The 19,601-nt window shown below is 35.1% G+C and overlaps 4 protein-coding genes across 4 annotated transcripts in view; 3 read left to right on the top strand and 1 right to left on the bottom strand.

The window, feature by feature from the left end:
• The first annotated feature begins 589 nt into the window (after positions 1-589).
• On the top strand, positions 590-8,758 carry LOC110653387 (proline--tRNA ligase, cytoplasmic). The gene is made up of 13 exons (XM_021808991.2): positions 590-762; positions 1,287-1,323; positions 1,415-1,500; positions 2,068-2,160; positions 2,453-2,569; positions 3,994-4,181; positions 4,595-4,661; positions 4,955-5,077; positions 5,200-5,352; positions 5,628-5,912; positions 6,020-6,238; positions 7,856-7,949; positions 8,481-8,758. The coding sequence occupies exons 2-13, from the start codon at positions 1,314-1,316 to the stop codon at positions 8,543-8,545; spliced, it is 1,500 nt and encodes a 499-aa protein (XP_021664683.2). The 5' UTR covers positions 590-762; positions 1,287-1,313; the 3' UTR covers positions 8,546-8,758.
• A 4,249-nt stretch (positions 8,759-13,007) lies between these two features.
• LOC110653386 (probable polygalacturonase) lies at positions 13,008-16,752 on the top strand. Its single transcript, XM_021808989.2, has 6 exons — positions 13,008-13,565; positions 14,178-14,495; positions 14,883-15,003; positions 15,081-15,255; positions 15,397-15,467; positions 15,783-16,752. The coding sequence occupies exons 1-6, from the start codon at positions 13,548-13,550 to the stop codon at positions 16,478-16,480; spliced, it is 1,401 nt and encodes a 466-aa protein (XP_021664681.2). The 5' UTR covers positions 13,008-13,547; the 3' UTR covers positions 16,481-16,752.
• Positions 16,753-17,213: 461 nt separating this feature from the next.
• Positions 17,214-19,539, bottom strand: LOC110653385 (protein S-acyltransferase 18; the record flags this gene model as incomplete). Its single annotated transcript, XM_021808988.2, is given in 8 exon segments — positions 17,214-17,841; positions 17,921-18,085; positions 18,166-18,246; positions 18,331-18,459; positions 18,579-18,650; positions 18,776-18,844; positions 19,007-19,333; positions 19,420-19,539. Coding segments are annotated over 8 exon segments (1,473 nt in total), but the record flags the coding sequence as incomplete, so codon positions are not given.
• A 23-nt stretch (positions 19,540-19,562) lies between these two features.
• LOC110653397 (uncharacterized) overlaps positions 19,563-19,601 on the top strand; it is a 137,022-nt gene continuing 136,983 nt past the window's right edge. Inside the window, exon 1 of the mRNA XM_021809007.2 lies at positions 19,563-19,566. Within this exon, the coding sequence (XP_021664699.2) occupies positions 19,563-19,566 (4 nt within the window). The remainder of the gene's footprint in view (positions 19,567-19,601) is intronic.

Here is a 19,601-nt window from a genome sequence, read left to right on the forward strand (position 1 = left end):
ATCATAAACATAAGCTGCCTCACTGTTACAATTATATAGAAAACAAGTAATTTTTTTTTATTGAAGTTATCATTTAAAAATAGAAACTTGGCCAAATAGGGGATTCACAACGAACAATTAACAAAATATATTTCAAACTTTTCCAATTAAACCAGCATTTAGGTTCTCAATAATTGGCTTTTTTTGAGAATGCTGCTTTGACTCGATTATGATGCATTTTGTAACAAAATTACCAGCACAGGACAATCGAACCAGAAACGAAAGATGAACGTGGTGGGTTGACCCACGAAATGGACCTTCAGATCCATTAGTAATAAATTAAAACAATATGACTTTTATGATTACTGAATTCATATAAAATATAATTATTTTATTATAAAAATAAAATAATTTATTATAAATTTAAAATTTATAATAATTTTTATAAAATAGTTTTTTAATGTAATTAATTATAAAAATATTATTAATTAAAAAAATTATATATATATAAAATATTTTTTAAAAATTTAATAAATAATATTTAATAAACTCTGAACCTATTTCTATAATTTTTTAATGAAAACTAAATAAGCATAGAATACATATAGCAATAAATTAAAACAAACTCGTCACTAATAAGCACTAGGGTTTTGCGCTTTATATATACAGAGGCACAGCACTCTCTTTCTTCCTTCTACTGTTAACCTTAGCTCTTATCGTCCCTTTTTCCCTCTTTTAAGAGAGAAGAGAAAGAGAACGCCACCTGAGAATCGAATCAGACTGGTACGCTTTCCTCTCTCTCATTCACACTAGTGTTTTTCCTTTTCATGAATATAATGCGCATCTCTAACATGTTTGATTTATCGCGGTTCGTTTTTATTGGTCAAATCTAACAGTTTTTTAGATTCGCATCCATTGTTGTTGTTTCGATTGTTGCAATCTTGTGAAATCCTTGCTTGTGTCAGATTAATGCTACTTTTACTGCATTTCTAGTGTTTTCTTCGTCTTTAAGCTCTAATAATTTCTCTCTTTTGATGCGTCATCTAGTTTTCTAGCCGTTTTCGTCTTTGGTGCTTCATTTCGTATATCTAACTCCCAACACAGTGTGCTATAGTTAGTGAGTGAATGATCATTTTGAGCACTTGTTAATTTTATATGTCGAATTTTGTTAGTTTGTTTGAGATGTTCTTCAGATTTGGCCATGGTGTCCATTTCTTTATCTTTTGTGTGGTCTTGCAGTTGTATGTGATGTGCGAGTTCTGCTTCTTGTTGTTAACATTTTTTTTTTTTGGTTAATAATTCACCAGGTATTGTGGTCAATTTAAGTCGGCGAAATGGCTGGTGGTGAGTATTTGCTACCATAACAGATTATCTGTTTGTTTGACAGTGTATATGTTTTGGCACATGATAAATGATCTGTTGTTGACTTCTTCAGGGGGTAAAAAGAAGGAGGTGAAGAAAGAGACTGGGTTAGGACTCTCCTTTAAGAAGGAAGAGAGCTTTGGAGAGTGGTATTCAGAGGTATTTCTTAAATTTTAAAATTATATGCTTCAACTGTTGGTAATTTTATGTGTAGGAGTATATTTTTCTGATTATAGCTTGGGAGATCAGGTAGGATTGATTGATACGGACACAACGCATATGTAACTTTGTGAAAGACAAAAGAAACAAGGTTTACATTTAAGGACAGTTCTTTTGGAACTTAAGATATGGAAATTCTGTATGATAGAATGTTCTATTTCGCACAGGTTTTGTAAAAGATCTCCTTCGAGCAATTTTTTATTCCACAATCCAATGCACTAATGCAGTATTTTAAGAGCATGTCCTTGGAAAATTTTTATAAATGTTTTTCTGTTTGATTGTACACTGAAGTAAAATTAATCATCTAGCCAAATACTATGATTGTCCCATCCTGGTAAGGCAAAATCCCCCTCCCCCCCAAAAAAGAGAACAACACCACTCTTCCAAACCTAGAGAGCATTGACACACAAATTGATGATAAACAGTGGATGGGGCTTATGTATTATATGTTTCTGTTCTACTTTTGGGACTCTTACTGTCGATTTGTTTCCTTTTTGGCCTGTGTAGGTGGTCGTCAATGGTGAGATGATTGAGTACTATGACATTTCTGGATGTTATATTTTGAGGCCGTGGGCAATGTCAATTTGGGAGATCATGCAAGTAAGTTTAGACCCTTAAATCACTTATTATTTATTTTTGATGTAGGTTCTCTGTTCGTTGTTGTTATGATGCCTATATGTGCTTTTCCTTGTGCTGAAATTTTCTTGAATAGTAGTACAAGAGTCTATTAATTTGTTTGAAGCTTATCCTGGTTTTTCTTGTGGTCTGTAGAGTATTAGTTGCTTTGTTTAATGAAAGTTTTACTTATTTCATAACTAATCTTTGTTCTTCCAGTCTATGAACATATAAATTTGGCATCCACATAATGTTTTTCAGTGATGACAATCTGCAGGCATTCTTTGATGCTGAAATCAAGAAAATGAAAATTAAGAACTGCTACTTCCCTCTTTTTGTTTCATCTAGTGTCTTGGAAAAGGAGAAGGACCACGTAGAGGGCTTTGCTCCAGAGGTGAGACCTGAATTCTTCATGAAGGGAAGCAGAATTTATTTAGTGACTTGCATTATGGTGCTTCCTTATTTTGAAGTAATTTTGTTTTTTCATAAGCCACTTTGATTATATGCAGAGGAAAAAATAAACTTTTCATAGACCATATATGTGGGTGTACTTACAGAAGATATTTCTTTACTAGATTACTAACGCATATGGTATGTGCATTGATGTTTGTGGCAATGATTCTTATTTTGGGGCCTATTTAAGGCGGGGTTTTAAATAGAATGGGAATGGGAATTGGTCATTATGTTGCAGAACTGGACCATATCAGACTGAATGAGCTGCTGGTTTTGTGTAATTTTTCAAAGAATAGTTGAATGACTCAAGTCAATGGTAAACCAATAATGAATTAAATGTGAAATATATTAATTTAATAAATCTCTGGAAGGTACATTTTATTTAACAATAAAACATGAAATACTCAAAAGAGTTAGTGGCTACCTCCAAAAAAAGATAGCATTTCATGGCCATGATTTATTTAAGTAAATTTGAAAAGTATAATTATCTTGTAGATCTGAAAATTTATAGTTGAATAGAAAATTAATAGTCAAAGAAAAGTGCATGAGATAATCAGAAATTACGTTATTTTGGCTAATGTTTGTTTGTGCAATCCTTGTACTTGAAAAATGAGATCAAGATCACTCGAAAATCTTGGTTGGAAAGTAGGTTTTGTTTAGCATTGATATTTTGAGTTGCTGCGTAGAAAAGCAATACCTTAAAAAGTTAGTCAAAGGTCATTAAACATTGTTTTTTAAGTTACATTTGACAAGTTTTAGTTATAAAAACTCTAAAACAGCTAAACAATTTTTGCAAATTGCTTTTTCTAACAGCATCTCGAAGGATGCTTTTTCAAAAAGCAAGTTTGAAACCCAACCCCAAACAAGTTCATTGTTGTTGAAGGATATGGAAGCAAGAAAACTGTGAGCATGATGTTGGGGGAGTTGTCAGCTAGCTAAGACTGAGAGAAGGGAAGATAGTGGGAACAAAAGTTTCTTGACATGAGTTATAAGAGTGTGATCCTCATACTCTCCACATGTCATGGGGCATAACAGCAGTTATGGGCGATATGGCACTGTTTCATTGTAACATCAAAACCTCATCTTGTAAACGATTAAATGTCATATCACTCTCCCCAAGTTCTGATATAAGATGGCTAACTTTGGTCATTATTTAAAACCCTGGCCTAGGGGTATAAAGTCAAGCATATGTTGTATTTGAGCTATTTTTTTTTAATCACGAATATACTTGGTCATTTACTATTAGTGTTGCTAAGAGAGAGAATTTTGATTCCCTGTTATGCTCTCAAGTGTTTATTTTAGGAAGCAATTAAATAATAGAAAATGGGAAAAGGGGTGTTTACCATATGCAATTTTATTTTTCAGGTTGCTTGGGTGACAAAATCCGGGAAATCTGACTTGGAAATTCCTGTAGCTATTCGTCCAACCAGTGAGACAGTTATGTACCCCTACTTTTCTAAGTGGATAAGGGGACACCGAGACTTGCCTTTGAAACTTAACCAGTGGTGCAATGTTGTTCGTTGGGAATTTAGCAATCCCACTCCATTTATCAGGTACATTGTTTGGATTTTGTCATATTTAAAATTTTGGATTCTATTTTTTTTTTCTCTTTTTTCTTGTACGTGTTGAGGAAGTTATTTAATTTGTACAGTAAAAGCTATACTGGGCAGCTGGGCATACTTTTTTGTTAGTTATGCAAGCGTTCACTTTCTTGCTTGTGATATTGTTTTCTGTTCAATTTTGCTGGAACCTCTTTATTTGTTCTGTAGTATGAGTTAAGAACAATGTGGTTGCCTCAACATAATAAATTGAATCCTATGATAAACTGTTTGGTCAAGCCTTTTGTTTTGATGTGCATGCTAGCTTTTTTCTAACATATTTGCTTATTTGCAGAATAATTTCATGATACTTTTATGTCCCTGTTTGCAGATTAGTGTCCATGCTGAAATGCTTTTCTATTTTGTAGGAGCCGGGAGTTCCTTTGGCAGGAAGGGCATACTGCATTTGCGACAAAGGCAGAAGCGGATGAGGAGGTATGAAAATGATTAGTCAACTCCAGTCCTTATAGTTGTGATCAATGTTTTGATAAATTGTTTGCATAGCTTACAAATTACACGATCATGAGCAGTCTGTTAGATTTATAAGAACTCATCATTTCATAGACCAACTAGTGAATTATTTAATTTTTGGGATGCAGCTTCTAATTGTTGGTATCACCACTTGCTCTTTTTGCATGAACATATTTGCCTTCTCCTGATAATTTATAGACATGAAATATAGTTAGAATTTAGTGACATCATGGTATTTTTCAACTGTTATGTATCAGGTCCTTCAAATATTGGAACTATATAGACGTATATATGAAGAATTCTTGGCTATTCCTGTTATAAAAGGCAGGAAAAGTGAGATGGAGAAATTTGCTGGTGGACTTTACACCACTAGTGTTGAGGTATTTAACATTTATCATGTAGAGAGAAACAGTGATATATTGTCTTTGTTTGAAGTTTCATGTGCATTGATTAGCATGATTTACATGAATCAAATTCTTTCAAATTTGTCTGTGTATGCCAGGCATTTATTCCCAACACTGGACGTGGTATACAAGGTGCAACTTCTCACTGTTTGGGACAAAATTTTGCAAAAATGTTTGAGATAAACTTTGAAAATGAGAAGGGAGAGAAGGGTATGGTGTGGCAGAACTCTTGGGCCTATAGCACTCGAACGGTAAACTTTGTGAATTTTGTCATCTTGAGTTGTATAATTGCTATTGTTTTGCATTGCTTTTTAGTAATGAAAATATGACATTGGTGTTCTGTTCTTATATTTTGTTTGGGGTGTTGTGACTTTAGATGCATTTGCACTTTAGACTGGCTTTGTTATTAAATTGTGTCTTTATACTTTTTTAATTTAATTTTTGTTTATTTATCTTCAATTTGATTGTTGTTTTGTCTTTTGACATCTGCCATCACACTAGTCTAATTTTTCATGATTTTATGTAGATTGGGGTGATGGTGATGGTTCATGGAGATGACAAAGGCTTGGTTCTGCCACCTAAAGTGGCATCTGTTCAAGTTATTGTGGTTCCAGTGCCATACAAAGATGCTGATACTCAAGGAATCTTTGATGCCTGCACTGAAACTGTGGATACTTTATGTAAGGCTGGCATTCGGGCGGAAGCTGATTTTAGGGACAATTATTCACCTGGTTGGAAATACTCTCACTGGGAAATGAAAGGTGTTCCCTTAAGGATTGAAATTGGGCCAAAAGACTTAGCAAATAATCAGGTATTACGTTCTATTTTTTTTTCCAAGTGTGATGCATTTTTGGATATTATTGCACTTGGTGCTTTCTCTTTTATGGTTAGCTAAGATGATGTGCTATCTATTGTCAGGTACGGGCTGTTCGTCGTGACAATGCAGCAAAAAAAGATATAAGCAGGGTCAATCTGGTTGAGCAAGTAAAATGTATACTGGATGACATTAATCAAAGTTTGTTTGACGCTGCTAAGCAAAAGCGGGATGCTTGCATTCAAGTTGTAAAGACTTGGGATGAATTCAAGGAGGCTCTTAGCCATAGGAAAATGATCTTAGCTCCTTGGTGCGATGAGGAGGTATGATATCATCATTATTAATTTTTCAATATAATATATTGCATAAGCGTGCGCACAGTGGGAGGGGACACGAGTAGGGCTGAGCAGAATTCGGTTCAAACCGAACCGAACCGAGTTAATTCGGTTCAATCGGTTCGGTTTTAAAATTCAATCGGTTCGGTTCGGTTCAGTTTTACATTATAAAAATTTTGGTTATTTTGGTTTGGTTCGGTTTTGAAGAGAAAAAAATCGGTTAAACCGAACCGAATAGTAATTTATATATTTAAATCAAACCAAATTGAACTGAATTGATTTTTGAATTGACTTATTTTTATGGGAAATTTATGAATTATATTTAATTATATATATATTAATTGTTTAATTTCATTTATTAATGGTTATTAGGTTCAAACCAAAGTTAAAATTAGACCAAATAACTTGAAAATCAAGTCTAAATTAAAAAATCAATCAAAAATCAAAACCGATCGGTTTAAACCGAACCGAATCGAAATAGAGCGGTTCGGTTTGATTCGATTTTTCACCCATTTTGGTTTGGTTCGGTTTTTAAAATTTAAAATTTGATTTTTATAATTTAATTTGGTTCGAACTGAATGCTTACCCCTAGACACGAGATTTTCCTATTTCAGTTGGGTTACACCAAGGTTCAGCTGTAAACCTTTACCTTTTTATATTAGTTTTAGATGAATTGACGAAATATATACAAAAGAGTATCCCTTGATGCTTAATGTTTGCGGATGATATAGTTCTGATAGATTAGACACGAGAAGGAGTCAATAGAAAACTAGAGCTTTGGAGAAGCACTCTAGAGTCAAAAGGCTTTAAGTTAAGTAGAACGAAGACAGAATACATGCATTGCAAGTTGTGAAGGTCGAACTGGTGCTAGGGAAGGAGTTAGTTTGGATGGAGTAATACTGCTCCAAAGTAATCACTTTAAATATCTCGGCTTAATCCTTGAAGTATATGGGGGATGTGAGGAGGATGTTAGTCATAGGATTAAAGCTGGATGGTTGAAGTGGAGACGTGCCACGGGAGTTTTATGTGATCGCAAAATTCTCAATAAGTTGAAAGGAAAATTTTACCGTACAGCCATACGACCGGCCATGTTATATGGTAGTGAGTGTTGGGCACTGAAGGAGTCGTATGTGTCTAAGATAAGAGTTGCGGAGATGAGAATGTTAAGGTGGATGAGTGGCCATACTAGACTAGATAAAGTCTCTAATGAGAATATTAGAGAAAAGGTAGGAGTGGTGTCAATTGAGGATAAGTTGAGAGAAGGGAAATTGAGGTGGTTTGGTCATGTGAAGCGTAGACATATAGAGGCTCCAGTTAGACAAGTAAACCATATTAGGTTAGAGGATAGAAAGAAAAGTAGGGGTAGACCTAAACTGACTTGGAAGAGAGTAGTACAACATAACTTAGAAACATTACATATTTCCGAGGAGTTAACCCAAAATCGTTTAGAGTGGAGAGAAAGAATTCACATAGCCGACCTCAAAATTTTGGGATAAAAGTTTAGTTTAGTTTAGTTGAGTTGTATAATATATTACATAAGCAAACAATGTTCTTTTTTCCGTTCTTGGAATTGATGGTGTCCTCTGTGTTGTAATAATTCTGCAGGAGGTGGAGCAAGATGTGAAAGAACGAACAAGAGGGGAGATGGGAGCAGCCAAGAGCCTTTGTACACCATTTGAGCAGCCAGAACTCCCTGAAGGTAATATCCCATTCCCACAGTTTCGTGTTAGGATCATCATTCTTTCTTTACTTTGCAATCTAATTTGATTGGGAATCAATATCATTTTCTTAAATTATATCATAACTGCTTTTTGAAACTTGCTAAACTGGCTGGACATCTTATTGAGATTTCCATTGCCATGTTTATGGCGTTGTTTTATTGTTTAAAAGACAAAAGGCTTCACAGTATAGATATTTTAAATTATTTTTGGGCATGAGGACTTTGTGTAGCAACTAGCAACAGTTTAAATTAGGACTAGAATGTTTTGGAGAGAATCGTGTATGCCTGCTAGCATGCAGTTATCTGTTTCAAGAGGGATGCAAATTTACGTTTGTCCCCGAGCGGTCCTAGTGGTTAGTGGTTAAAAACTTGAGATCTCTATCAACAAGTGAACCAAAAGAAAAACAATTGATGAGCATAGTACACTTGTAGGGGATATAGGTTTAATGAATACGAACTTGTGAATTTTCCACTTTTTTTTTTTTTTAAACTTTTTTCCCCCAATCACAGGTACTAAATGCTTTGCCTCTGGAAAGCCTGCAAAGAAATGGACCTACTGGGGCAGAAGTTACTAGATAAGGTCCCTTCACAATTATCCCCAAGTTTTTCAATTTGTCAAATGATTGAGACATTCTAAATTTTGTTTTTCGAAGCTGTAATTGGTACCTGACTTTTTGGTTTTTCTAGAAATGTTGTGCAAAAATGTGCCTTGCTACCATAAAGAGGTTATATTTGTATACTGTCATTGATGATAAATCTTAATTTTATAAATGAGACTTTAAATAGTATAGATGTTTAGTCACATTTGGTACATTTTTCATCTTCAATGATCGACTTATTCCTTTCATCACCCAAGGATAGAAACTCCAATTAAGTTGCTAAGAAATCTCTGTTGAAGAATCTACATGTCAACAGGCATGTAATGGTTGCTTAAAAACTTAGTTTGGAAGGCTGAAAATGAGGAGGGAAGAACTGGAGAGATGATGATGAGTAGCGATTTTTCCTTCCCTTGAAATTCTCCTCAAGCTCCGGCCATGTGCAAATGTGGCTGGTCTTGTTTCAAAAATTCTATGATTGGTCTAATGCAGTCTCTGTTGGAATATTGTTTGCGAGGAGAAAGGAGGTGGAGAGTGAGGGTGAGGAAGAGGCGGCGGTTTCTCGGTTTAGAGACCTGTTACGGAAACTGGAAACAATGGTAGTGTTAGTTTTGTTCACAATGCTCTCTCTCCCCAGTTCGTTTCGTTGAGATATCGGGGCCCATTTTATTTTATTTTATTTTATTTTTAACGTGCGTCTTGCATTAAAAGGCTAAAAGCCAAAAAAATAACAGGATAGAAAGGAGGCTCATATTGTGGAACTGATAACAAGCTCAAAGAAACTCAATCCAAAATCTAGTTAAAATCCATCTAATAAAGCAGAACTTTCCCCAACCTAGAAACACTAAGATCACAGGAGAGCTCTAACTCAGAACTACACGTTGCCGACCACTAGGAGGCTTGATATCAAAATAAGATGAACAAAGATCGAAGCTCACAGACATTGCTAACATGGCAAGGAGTAACCCAACGTCGCCCATCATCGTGCAGCAACTCAAAGCAGCATTAGTCTCCCACCATCCTTGACATACTCAAAGCACAGCTATTGCAGAGCTTTCTGGCACTCGATGCCATCGGGAAGACTTTCCCAACCGTAGTGTAGAAGCAAAACCCGGAAATGCGGAACAGCCAATGCAAGTGAGCCCTCTCATCACTCAAAGCTATCTTTTAGTTACAAACCAATTGGCAGCCATTGGAAATCAAACTGTCTTCGTAAACACAAACCCCAAAATACCACAACCACATAATTAGGTCTGCTTTGAAGGCCCTCTTCAATTGACCCAACTTACAAGAAAACAGTACCCAAAACAATTATTTACTCTCAACCTAGGTGGGGGAGGGCTTCGACCACAACTAGGCAAGGAAGATCCATCATCTTCTCCTTCCCTGAAGGGCAGGGGAAGCCTTCGAGATACAAGAAGCTCGGTTGTTTCGAGAGATCGACTGGACTTAAAAAAAAAAAAAAGAAAGATCGGCTATTCTTCTCTCTCAAAAGGGTATTGTTGTTGAATCTTTCACAAAACGTTTTTTCTACCATTGTACGCTTTGTCTAATGTGTGAATATATATGTGGTCTTATTTGATTTTAGTGTTGAAATTGTTGAAAAAATTATTTTTTTAAATATATTAATCAAAGAGTATTAAAAAATAATTTAAAATTAAATTTTAATATATTTTAATAATAAAAATATTAAAATAATAAATAATTTTTTTTAATAGCATTTAAAATGTTATTTTTATTTAAAAAAATAATTTCACTCTTTTAAAAATAATGCCAAACAGGAGTGGATTTTTCATACAAATATTATTTTAATGCTTTAAAAAGAAAAAAAGGAATTAACTAAAAAAAACTAATATGAAATTTTTATAATTTTAAATATTTTCATAAATTATATTAATTAAAAACCTGAAATTATAATGTGATTTCGTCGTATTGGGCTTTCTAGTGGATATACAAGATGAGAATGCAAGCTCTCTAGTGTCGTGCAAATGTGGGCTTTTCCTAAAATATTATTTTAAGTCACTAGTCCACCACCTGCATGTAAGCTCTCTTGAAACTGAGAAATTATTATTGTTTGCACATGGAATCACAGTGACACAGTGTAATTTCTCCTAGTCCCGGCTCGTCCTGCAAGGCTTTTCAATTCATTGGGACGAGACCAATCTGTAAGTCATTTTTTTTTTTATTCTCGTTTGGTACAATTTAGATTTGTTCACTGAAAGGTTAAAATAATTGCAATGTTCAGTGATTTACGTGTAAACTTGGAATGTTCCTCATTAGAAGATGTTCCTGTATATATTGAAACAATAACATCAGATTTAAATGTGATATAATCTAAATTCACCTTTGGAAAAAAAAAATAGCATTAACCTAAAATTAAATACTAAAATCTTATCATAACACCTCTCTTAATTTTAACGAATTGAATTCTTGATTTTCTTTCTGTTGTGAAAAATTATTACACAACCTTATATATGAACTGAAAATTCATTCACCCATATAAATGTTTATATTTAACTCTCTCTCTCTCTCTCTCTCTCTCTCTCTCTCTCTCTCTCTCTTTTATGTGGTATACATTTAGTGTAGCTATAATAAGATGGGTTCCTATATTTTGGTACTTGGAGAATCTTTGATTAGATGGGTTACTATATTTTAATAGACTTTTACGCTAAGAAAAAAATACCATAAAATCCAAGAGACAGGCCATGTGTATATATATAAGTATTTATTTAATGGTAGTTAAGATGTATAACTTATAAGAAGCCATTTGCAAGTTCTCAGTTTAGTCTTTACAACACGAGATGGTGGTGCTTCTACTTCATATTGTTGTTCGTTATTATGACAATTAATATGCCAAAAAACAAATGGGTTGGCTGGTTGGTGTAGTGCAGTGTGGTGTGGAGTGGTCCATTTTATTTTTGAATTGACCTTTGCGTACACCACAGTCCTCTACACGAAACAAATAGCCTATGTGTTGCTTCCAATAATCTGTATTTTTAACCCATTTTGTTCATTTAAAATTTAGTCATATATATATATATATATATATATATATTAGTATATTTATGAGGCCATCCACATTTTTTTTAGCTTTGCCTATGAGAGTGTTTAATTAAGTTGGCGTGTATACTCAATGAGGTTCGTTTTGTAATAAATTACCAAAAATCATAATTTAATTATAATTTCGTTAGAAAAAAGGTGTACAGTTAATTTCCTTATAAGGGAGTTTTAATCAAAGTCCATAATTAGTTACGTATGATTATGCATGTACGAGTTATGACAATAGCAACAATTAATTGTATTAGGTTTAACTGTGAAAGGTAACATGTCATGCTTGCTTTATAAACAACAACAAACGCAATATTTAGGAATTAGTGAATAATTAAATACATGTTCATATTTAAATTATTATTAATAATTAAAAATTAAAAAGAATCATATGTTTTTTTTTTATATATATATATATAAGGCTGAACAAATGCATTATTTATGAGACAGATGAGATGAGTGCAGATCTGCGAAAGATTTATTGGTGGAAGCAAGTATGGACAAATGTAAAAGAAAGTTGGTGAGATGCATGCAGACCATGTAATGTTGACGGACCTTTACACCATTGCCACTTGTGTTTTGTTAATTGAGCATTGGATACCCTAAACCCTTTTAATTATTATTATTATTTATTGAATGGGATATGCTTTAATTTCTTTTCTTTTCTTTTTTTTTTTTTACTGGAATATATGGACTTGGGGAGCTACTTCTGTACTTGGGGGGGTATTTTGGTAATTGAAATGCAAAGCCATGAATGCCTTTGTTTCTCTTCCCGCATTCCTTTCCTCTGATGCTGTCTGGTTTAAGGTTGTAATCCTGTTCTGTTTTAATTACTTTGTCCTTAATTGTTGCTTTTCTGATTACTGTTTTAATTACTTTTTTACTTTGTCTTTATATATTTAATTATTTTTTTTAACAAAATAAGTAAATAACCATTGAATGGAGTTAAAGTGATCCCATCCAGCTTCCAAGGGCAAGAAAGGGTTTTCACTTTTTCAAGTGGTGAAGTTAATTTTTTTTTTTTTATCCATTAATTCAAGAGCAACACTTTGTTGTTGGAAGAAGAAGGAGAAGAATTGGTCAAAGGTCAAAGGCAATTAAAGAAAGCAAAAACTTTAACCGTTATACAAAAAAAAAGTACGTTAATTTTAAATTACTATGATAATTAATATTTTGTCTATATTTTTTATTTCTAAAATATTATTTTTAATTTAATTAAACAACATTACTTTCAAAAAAAATTATTGTACAACATTAATAATAATATTATTAATTAAAAAACTCGTAAATGAAAAAAAAAAAGAAAGAAATGATTTAATGAGGGATGCATGTTGTGAGACGGAGTTCACAAAGGTTTAAGTGAAATGTTGAAATTGTCAGAGGGGACTCGAGAGAGACATCTCATTTGCCATGCAAACTTAATCTCTGCAGTCTCTATTACTCTCTCTCTCTCTCTCTATTATACCTCTCAAAACAACACTACACCAACCTAAATTCGATATCATCGAGTGTTTTTCCTCTCTTTTTGCCTTTTTGGGTGTCCAGGTTTTTGGCTCCTTGGTGTAATCTTGAAGAAGAAACAAGAAAGAGAGAAAGAGGAGTAATGGAGGAGCAGGTGAAGGAACAAGGGGGACCTACTGCTTGATTTTTGGCTGGCAGAAACGGTCACTGTCAATGATTTTTCTTCTTTGGGTGGTATTGGTAGTTTATCTGAATATCTAGTCACTAATCACACTCACAGACTCACTATCTTGCAGTATTGCTTAGGGGAGATCTTGGTGATCAAGATCCCTGCCCATCCTTATCACGGTTTTTCCTTTCTTATTTTGAGGGAATTTGTTGGTGCCTGTTGTTATCTCCCAAGAAAGCAGAAAACTTAAGCTGCTTTCTTTTGGTACTTGGGCTCTTAAGGGAAACAGCAGATTTCAGTCATATGAGGAGATCTTTCACCGTGAGTTTCTTGATCACTCTTTATTTTTTTTTTCTTCTTGTTCTTGTTTTATCGTTATCATTCGCATTTTTCTATCTAGAGACACGAAAATGTATAGCAGACCCCTTAATCAGCTTAATTCAGCCACAGATAACAGAACATGTGCCGGGAAAATATAAAGAAATTTGTTGGGATCTGATTGAGCACATATAAAATAATAGTGGCTTTTGAGTATTGTCTTTCTACTTTTTAGGCAAAATTTAGCTCAACTGGTTAGCTTTTCTGCCCATCAATGCGGTATATGTCATCAAATCTTTGATGACATATACATCCATTTCTTCTTAAACGCATAAACCGCACATTTCAGAATCTTTACCTATTTTGATTTTATACTACTGTTTTGCTTGAGTTGCCTCTCTCTGAATTCTATTCTTTGGCTAGCTTCTCAGTTTATAAGATGATCAAGGTTATCAAAATTGCCCAATATCTGGAGTGTATAGGTAGTCATCATTGATCAACAGAATTAATAGGGAAAATGGGTAAAAGGAAAAAATGAATGAAACCCCTCAGTCAGATCTCATATTTATGTTAGTAGGTTATGACTTTTTCTCCCCCTTCTCTTTTACCTTTCAGCTAGTGGATGTGCTTCTGGTACTTGCACTCTTCAGTGACGTTCCATGGCTTATCAAGGGCAGTTCATATTGCAAACGGGCTAACTCTGCAGCTATTCGGCCTCACAGTGTCACTATTACTGAATTTGGTGCAGTTGGAGATGGGGTCACTCTTAACACCAAAGCATTTCAGAATGCTATTTTCTATCTCAACTCATTTGCTGATAAGGGAGGCGCCAAGCTGTTTGTCCCAGCTGGCCAGTGGTTGACAGGCAGCTTCGATCTCATCAGTCATCTGACATTGTGGTTAGATAAGGATGCAATGATTCTTGGATCAACTGTAAGTTTTCACTTCCATGCCACAGGATATATGCGTACAAAATAGCTTACACTCATTGCCAGTTATCTGCAGTCTGTTTTATGACTGACCCGTTTTTAGTTGATCTAAAGTAGGAAGTATGTAAGGGATTCTAAGAAGCTACTGTTAAGATAAGACATGTAATTAATGTGAATTACAGGGAAGTTGTGTTTAATTGAAATATAATAACTTAATACCCATTGAGTTGATATGCCAATTAATGCAAGAATGACAGTGAATCTGTGATAGTCGGTGCCTCATTGATATCCACTGGTGCAAGTTGAGCCCCTAGTCCAACTGAAAAGTGATAGTTATGATATTTTGGCTCATGATATTTAAAAAAAAAAAAACTTGACCTGCCAATTCCAGAACTCTGATGATTGGCCAGTTGTTGATCCTCTACCATCATATGGGCGAGGAAGGGAGTTGCCTGGTAGGAGGCATCGAAGCCTCATTTATGGCTGCAATTTGACAGATGTTGTTATAACAGGTTGGTGATGTCAATGAAGGACTAAATACCACGTTTGTTTTGTTTGCTTTCATAATATCACTGGTTTCTCTGTGCAGGGGATAATGGAACTATTGATGGTCAAGGCAGCATCTGGTGGAATTGGTTCCAAACCAAAACCCTGAACTATACCCGGCCTCATCTGGTTGAGTTAATGAACTCAACTGGGATAGTTATCTCAAACCTGACCTTCATAAATTCACCATTCTGGACAATCCACCCTGTTTACTGCAGGTTTGTCCCTCCAAATGGACTATAATGCATCTCTCCCCTGTTTGTCGTACTTGAAGTTTTTAAATTGACATATAAAACTTTGCAAAAGTGAAACTTTCATGAATTAGGGGGAGAGTTGAGATTGTTTTTCTGGATGAACAGCCAAGTTATTGTCCAAAATGTTACGATCCGTGCTCCTCTTGATTCACCGAACACAGATGGGATTGATCCAGGTAAACTTTCTCTGGTAGGCTGGAAGTTATTCCAATTTAATGTATAAATGACGAGTACCATAGTTTGAGAAGCAAATTCTATAACAGAAAAGTTGTAGTTCTTCCCATGTGGTAACTAGAGCAATAAGTTTTTGCTAATTGGATTCCCAGCTTTCTAGCTGTCGTTGTCTTGGAACCTGTTCTGGCTTTAATTTTAGGGCAAGAAATATTTTCTCCGCTAAACAGCAATTTCAACACTGCCTTGCTCAACCATTTTCAATTACTTGCTTCAAATGCTTCATTAGGGTTCTTACCTATTCATTTAAATGCAATCAGATTCTTCTGATGATGTGTGCATTGAGGACTGTTACATTAGTACTGGTGATGATATAATTGCGATCAAAAGTGGGTGGGATGAGTATGGCATATCATATGCTCGTCCTTGCAGAAACATTACTATTCGCCGGCTTGTTGGACAAACTCGAACAAGTGCAGGGATTGCAATTGGAAGTGAGATGTCTGGAGGTGTATCTGAAGTTCGTGCTGAAAATATCCAGTTTTATAATTCAAGTACAGGTATCAGGATAAAGACTTCTCCAGGAAGGGGTGGCTATGTGAGAAATATCTATATATCAAATATAACCTTGACTGATGTGAAAATAGCTATAAGGTTCACTGGTCGTTATGGGGAACACCCAGATGAACATTATGATCCAGAAGCTCTTCCAATCGTAGAAAGGATAACCATTGAAGACATCACAGGAGATAACATTGAGTATGCAGGCATCCTAGATGGTATAGAAGCAGACAGTTTTCTGAACATCTGCCTATCGAACATTACCCTTAACGTAACCTCCAAGTCTCCCTGGAACTGTTCATATATCCAAGGATATTCTGACTCAGTTTCCCCAGAAACTTGTGAGCCCCTCAGGGAGAGTATCTCCCCTTATTATTACTCTGATTGTTACCATCTATCAAGCCATTTTCTGAATTCAAGTAATCAAAACAGCGGTAGTTGGTTTCTGTCTTGGTAAATTCATGGAAGCTTAGTATTTGTTTGGTGGTCTATTCACCTTCGATTGCGAATGGTCAATTAAGTTCAAATTTGATTCTTGCCATTTTGCTCATTGCCATGCAGAGAAAAATGATTGCCTGACACATAGAATTGAGTCAAGTTGCTGATTTGTTGTTGACTTGTGAAAGAGTATTGAGGAATGATTTTTCCTGTGACTTTGTGTGCAGAAACAAATAATTGAGTGATTTATCAGAAAATAAAAGTTCAAATAGAATGAGTTTATATCTTCAATTCTCTGTGTCTCCAATAATTGTTTTATTTGTTTCATTTATTGAGTGTTCCGAGTTATCTTTTTTCTTTCTTTTTGAACAATTCTAATTCCACTTTTGTGTGAACTCACGACGCTAAAATGGCATTCCTGGAATAGGGACGGATTGAGAGGGGATCATCTCTGGCTTTATTATGCTGAGAAAACAATAGCACTGATGTCCTTTCAGTACCCTTTATGTATCAAGTTTCCTTTAAAATACTACGTTCCGTAACATCCAGGTACATGATGCAAAAACAAACAAATTCTGAAAATTCGAGTCAAATTGAATTAATACTACTTAATCGAAAATACTAAATTGTTGGTTCGATTTGAATTTTGATGTAAACAGAATAATGTCCACCCCACACCGTGCCCCACAATATCTCTCAACTCCACTGTGAGGAGTTTGAATTTCTAAGTACTTTTGTAAATCAATAGAAAATGGCAAACATACAAGTGTTGGTTTAAATTTGACTAAAAAGAAACTTGGCCTTACACACTCAAATCGATCAATGAATTTTTCTCAAAGGTTGAGAATTAAAAAAAATCAAGCATAATATTTATCTGGGAGATGCCTCACATGCATCCTTTTTAATAACAGAACATAAAACCTGCCTTGAAATGTAGGTTTCAAGTTCCTTGGAAACCTCTGTCAACTTCAAGTCAAAACTACTTCTGTACTTCTGTTTTGGCGATGGAACAATGCCAGAAAACATGGCTGGAGAGCCTGAAAATCGTCGTCTTGGACTCGAAAACCTTCCTGGTGATCCCGGGGCCCTCCCTTTGGAAATAAGAGGTGTTGAGCCTGATCCCACATTTGTCATATTCTTGTCTGAGTTCATCAAAGGTCCACGTTTTGTCTCCAAGGGCAGTGGTTTTAATGAATCTTGTTGCACCATTGGCTTCTGCTTAACAAGTCTTTCTCTGGCCTTCTCAGCTGCTAGCAGAGCTTTCTCTTTGCTCAGCTTTATCAGCTTCCATGGATTGATACTTACATAGAATCCTTGTTTCTTGTTTATGGTGGAAGGCTCAGGATCCCTATCAATCCTAATGGACAGCCTTGTTGGGTTCTGAAAATAGATGAGCCATTATGATATGTGCTTATCTTTTCTTATAGTGCAGAATTAAGATTGTCCATGCGATAAATACCTGATTTCCTCTATGTCCTCTGCAAATAAACCGTGAAACAAATGTTGGCTTTTCGGGTGAGTCAAAATCAGAGTCAGAAGATAAATCTGAATCATCAAATGGATCTAGTTCCATTGATTGGTGATCCTCTTTCATAGCCAGGATATAGTCATATGTTCTCATTCCCTGCGGGAACAAATAATCAGGACTTGGGGGAAGGGAAACTATTAGCATAACTTTACAGTGAAATGCCTAATTATAATTACCTTGCGTATGAGAACTACATGAAAGAGGAAAAGTTGTCCCATGGCTGCTGAACTATAAGCTGTCATTAAAACCAACAAACCCTGTAGCATTTGTGTCATGTTGAAACAATTAGCAACAGATTTTTTCTTCCAAATGTAACAGGATAGAATTTAACTGTCTGTTACCGATATTGTTGCAAGAACCCCTATTGGGAACTCTACATATAGCTTCCTCTGTAACTCCCTCTCTATCCCTTTCTTATCTGCAAAGCACCTAATGAATATAGCAATTGCAGTTCCTCCTTCTATGATTAACTGTAGCGAGAACAATTTTTTAAGGAAAAAGTAAGCAAACATAGAAACTGAGAGTTGAAATCCCTTCCAGGAACACAGTTATATGATCTCTAACAACAGAAAGGTATAAAGCAACTGACCATTAGCAACACAAATAACATTAGAAGAATGAATGTTGTGTAGTTCCTTTTGCCAACGCAATTGTTTAACCACTGGACCACAAAACGCAAACTAGTTCATGTATGTTTTTGCAGGCAAATTTCACAAAGAAAGTTATGAGAAATAGAAGGCAGGAGACGATCAATATTATATTAAAGAAAAATTCCCAGTTTCTTACCCTGCAATGGTGGTCAAACCCTTCAACACAACGGTTGCAGGTCCTACAATGCTTGCTATGCTTCTTCACCTGAGACAAGTATATTGCACTCGGTAACACCAAGACAAAATCATGTTTCATACTATGATCCACATACGCATTTCTCTTCTAATTATCTTTCAATTCAAACACTTTGATATGATTCTTGACCACAACAGAATACAGTTAGTGCAAATTAATGGTCTGCCCCACCTCAAAATCACAGAGTGAGCAATAAGAGATGTCGTCATCTTTAAGATCAGGGGCAACTGAATCATCCTTCAGGACGAGGGGAAATGGGAGCAATGGCTCCATTTGAGCACTGGTCTTCAATGGATCCAGGTACTTTCTCCTTATAAAAGTCCTGAGAATCTTCCTCTCCAGCCTTCTAAAAAACCTCACAACTATTTGACTCATGATAAACCAATAATTAAACTTTTGAAGCCCATTTGATTTAGCTTTTTTCTTCTTTTTAAAGCTGGTTTTATCGGTCGGATCGATGGCAGTGCACCTAATAGATAATAACATAACTGAAAGTGCCTGAAAACAGAGCCATGAATTTTTCTGTTGGTTTGATGTAAAGGTGATAAAGAAAGAACAAATATATACCAGTTTGGGTACATTACCACGAACGAATAAATTGTGGTGACTGTGATTTCTGCAATTCTGTTCCCAAGGAAGAGACCAAGGAATGTATAAAAGGCAACAACAAGGAAACTGTAAATTGCCATTCCTACCATCTGCAATGCGAAAATAAAGATTTCGGCTGATGGGTACTTAAGCATTTCGATCAATAAATAAACAATCA

This window comes from Hevea brasiliensis, chromosome 9, assembly GCF_030052815.1.
Source record: "Hevea brasiliensis isolate MT/VB/25A 57/8 chromosome 9, ASM3005281v1, whole genome shotgun sequence".
Lineage (NCBI taxonomy): Eukaryota > Viridiplantae > Streptophyta > Magnoliopsida > Malpighiales > Euphorbiaceae > Hevea > Hevea brasiliensis.

What these genes read in the sequence shown, in the direction of transcription:
- LOC110653387 (XM_021808991.2), top strand. An exon ending in CAATTTGGGAGATCATGCAA is followed by an intron (nt 2,161 to 2,452) that starts GTAAGTTTAGAC and finishes GACAATCTGCAG; the next exon opens with GCATTCTTTGATGCTGAAAT. An exon ending in GCAGCCAGAACTCCCTGAAG is followed by an intron (nt 7,950 to 8,480) that starts GTAATATCCCAT and finishes CCCCAATCACAG; the next exon opens with GTACTAAATGCTTTGCCTCT.
- LOC110653386 (XM_021808989.2), top strand. An exon ending in CAATGATTCTTGGATCAACT is followed by an intron (nt 14,496 to 14,882) that starts GTAAGTTTTCAC and finishes TGCCAATTCCAG; the next exon opens with AACTCTGATGATTGGCCAGT. An exon ending in CACAGATGGGATTGATCCAG is followed by an intron (nt 15,468 to 15,782) that starts GTAAACTTTCTC and finishes AAATGCAATCAG; the next exon opens with ATTCTTCTGATGATGTGTGC.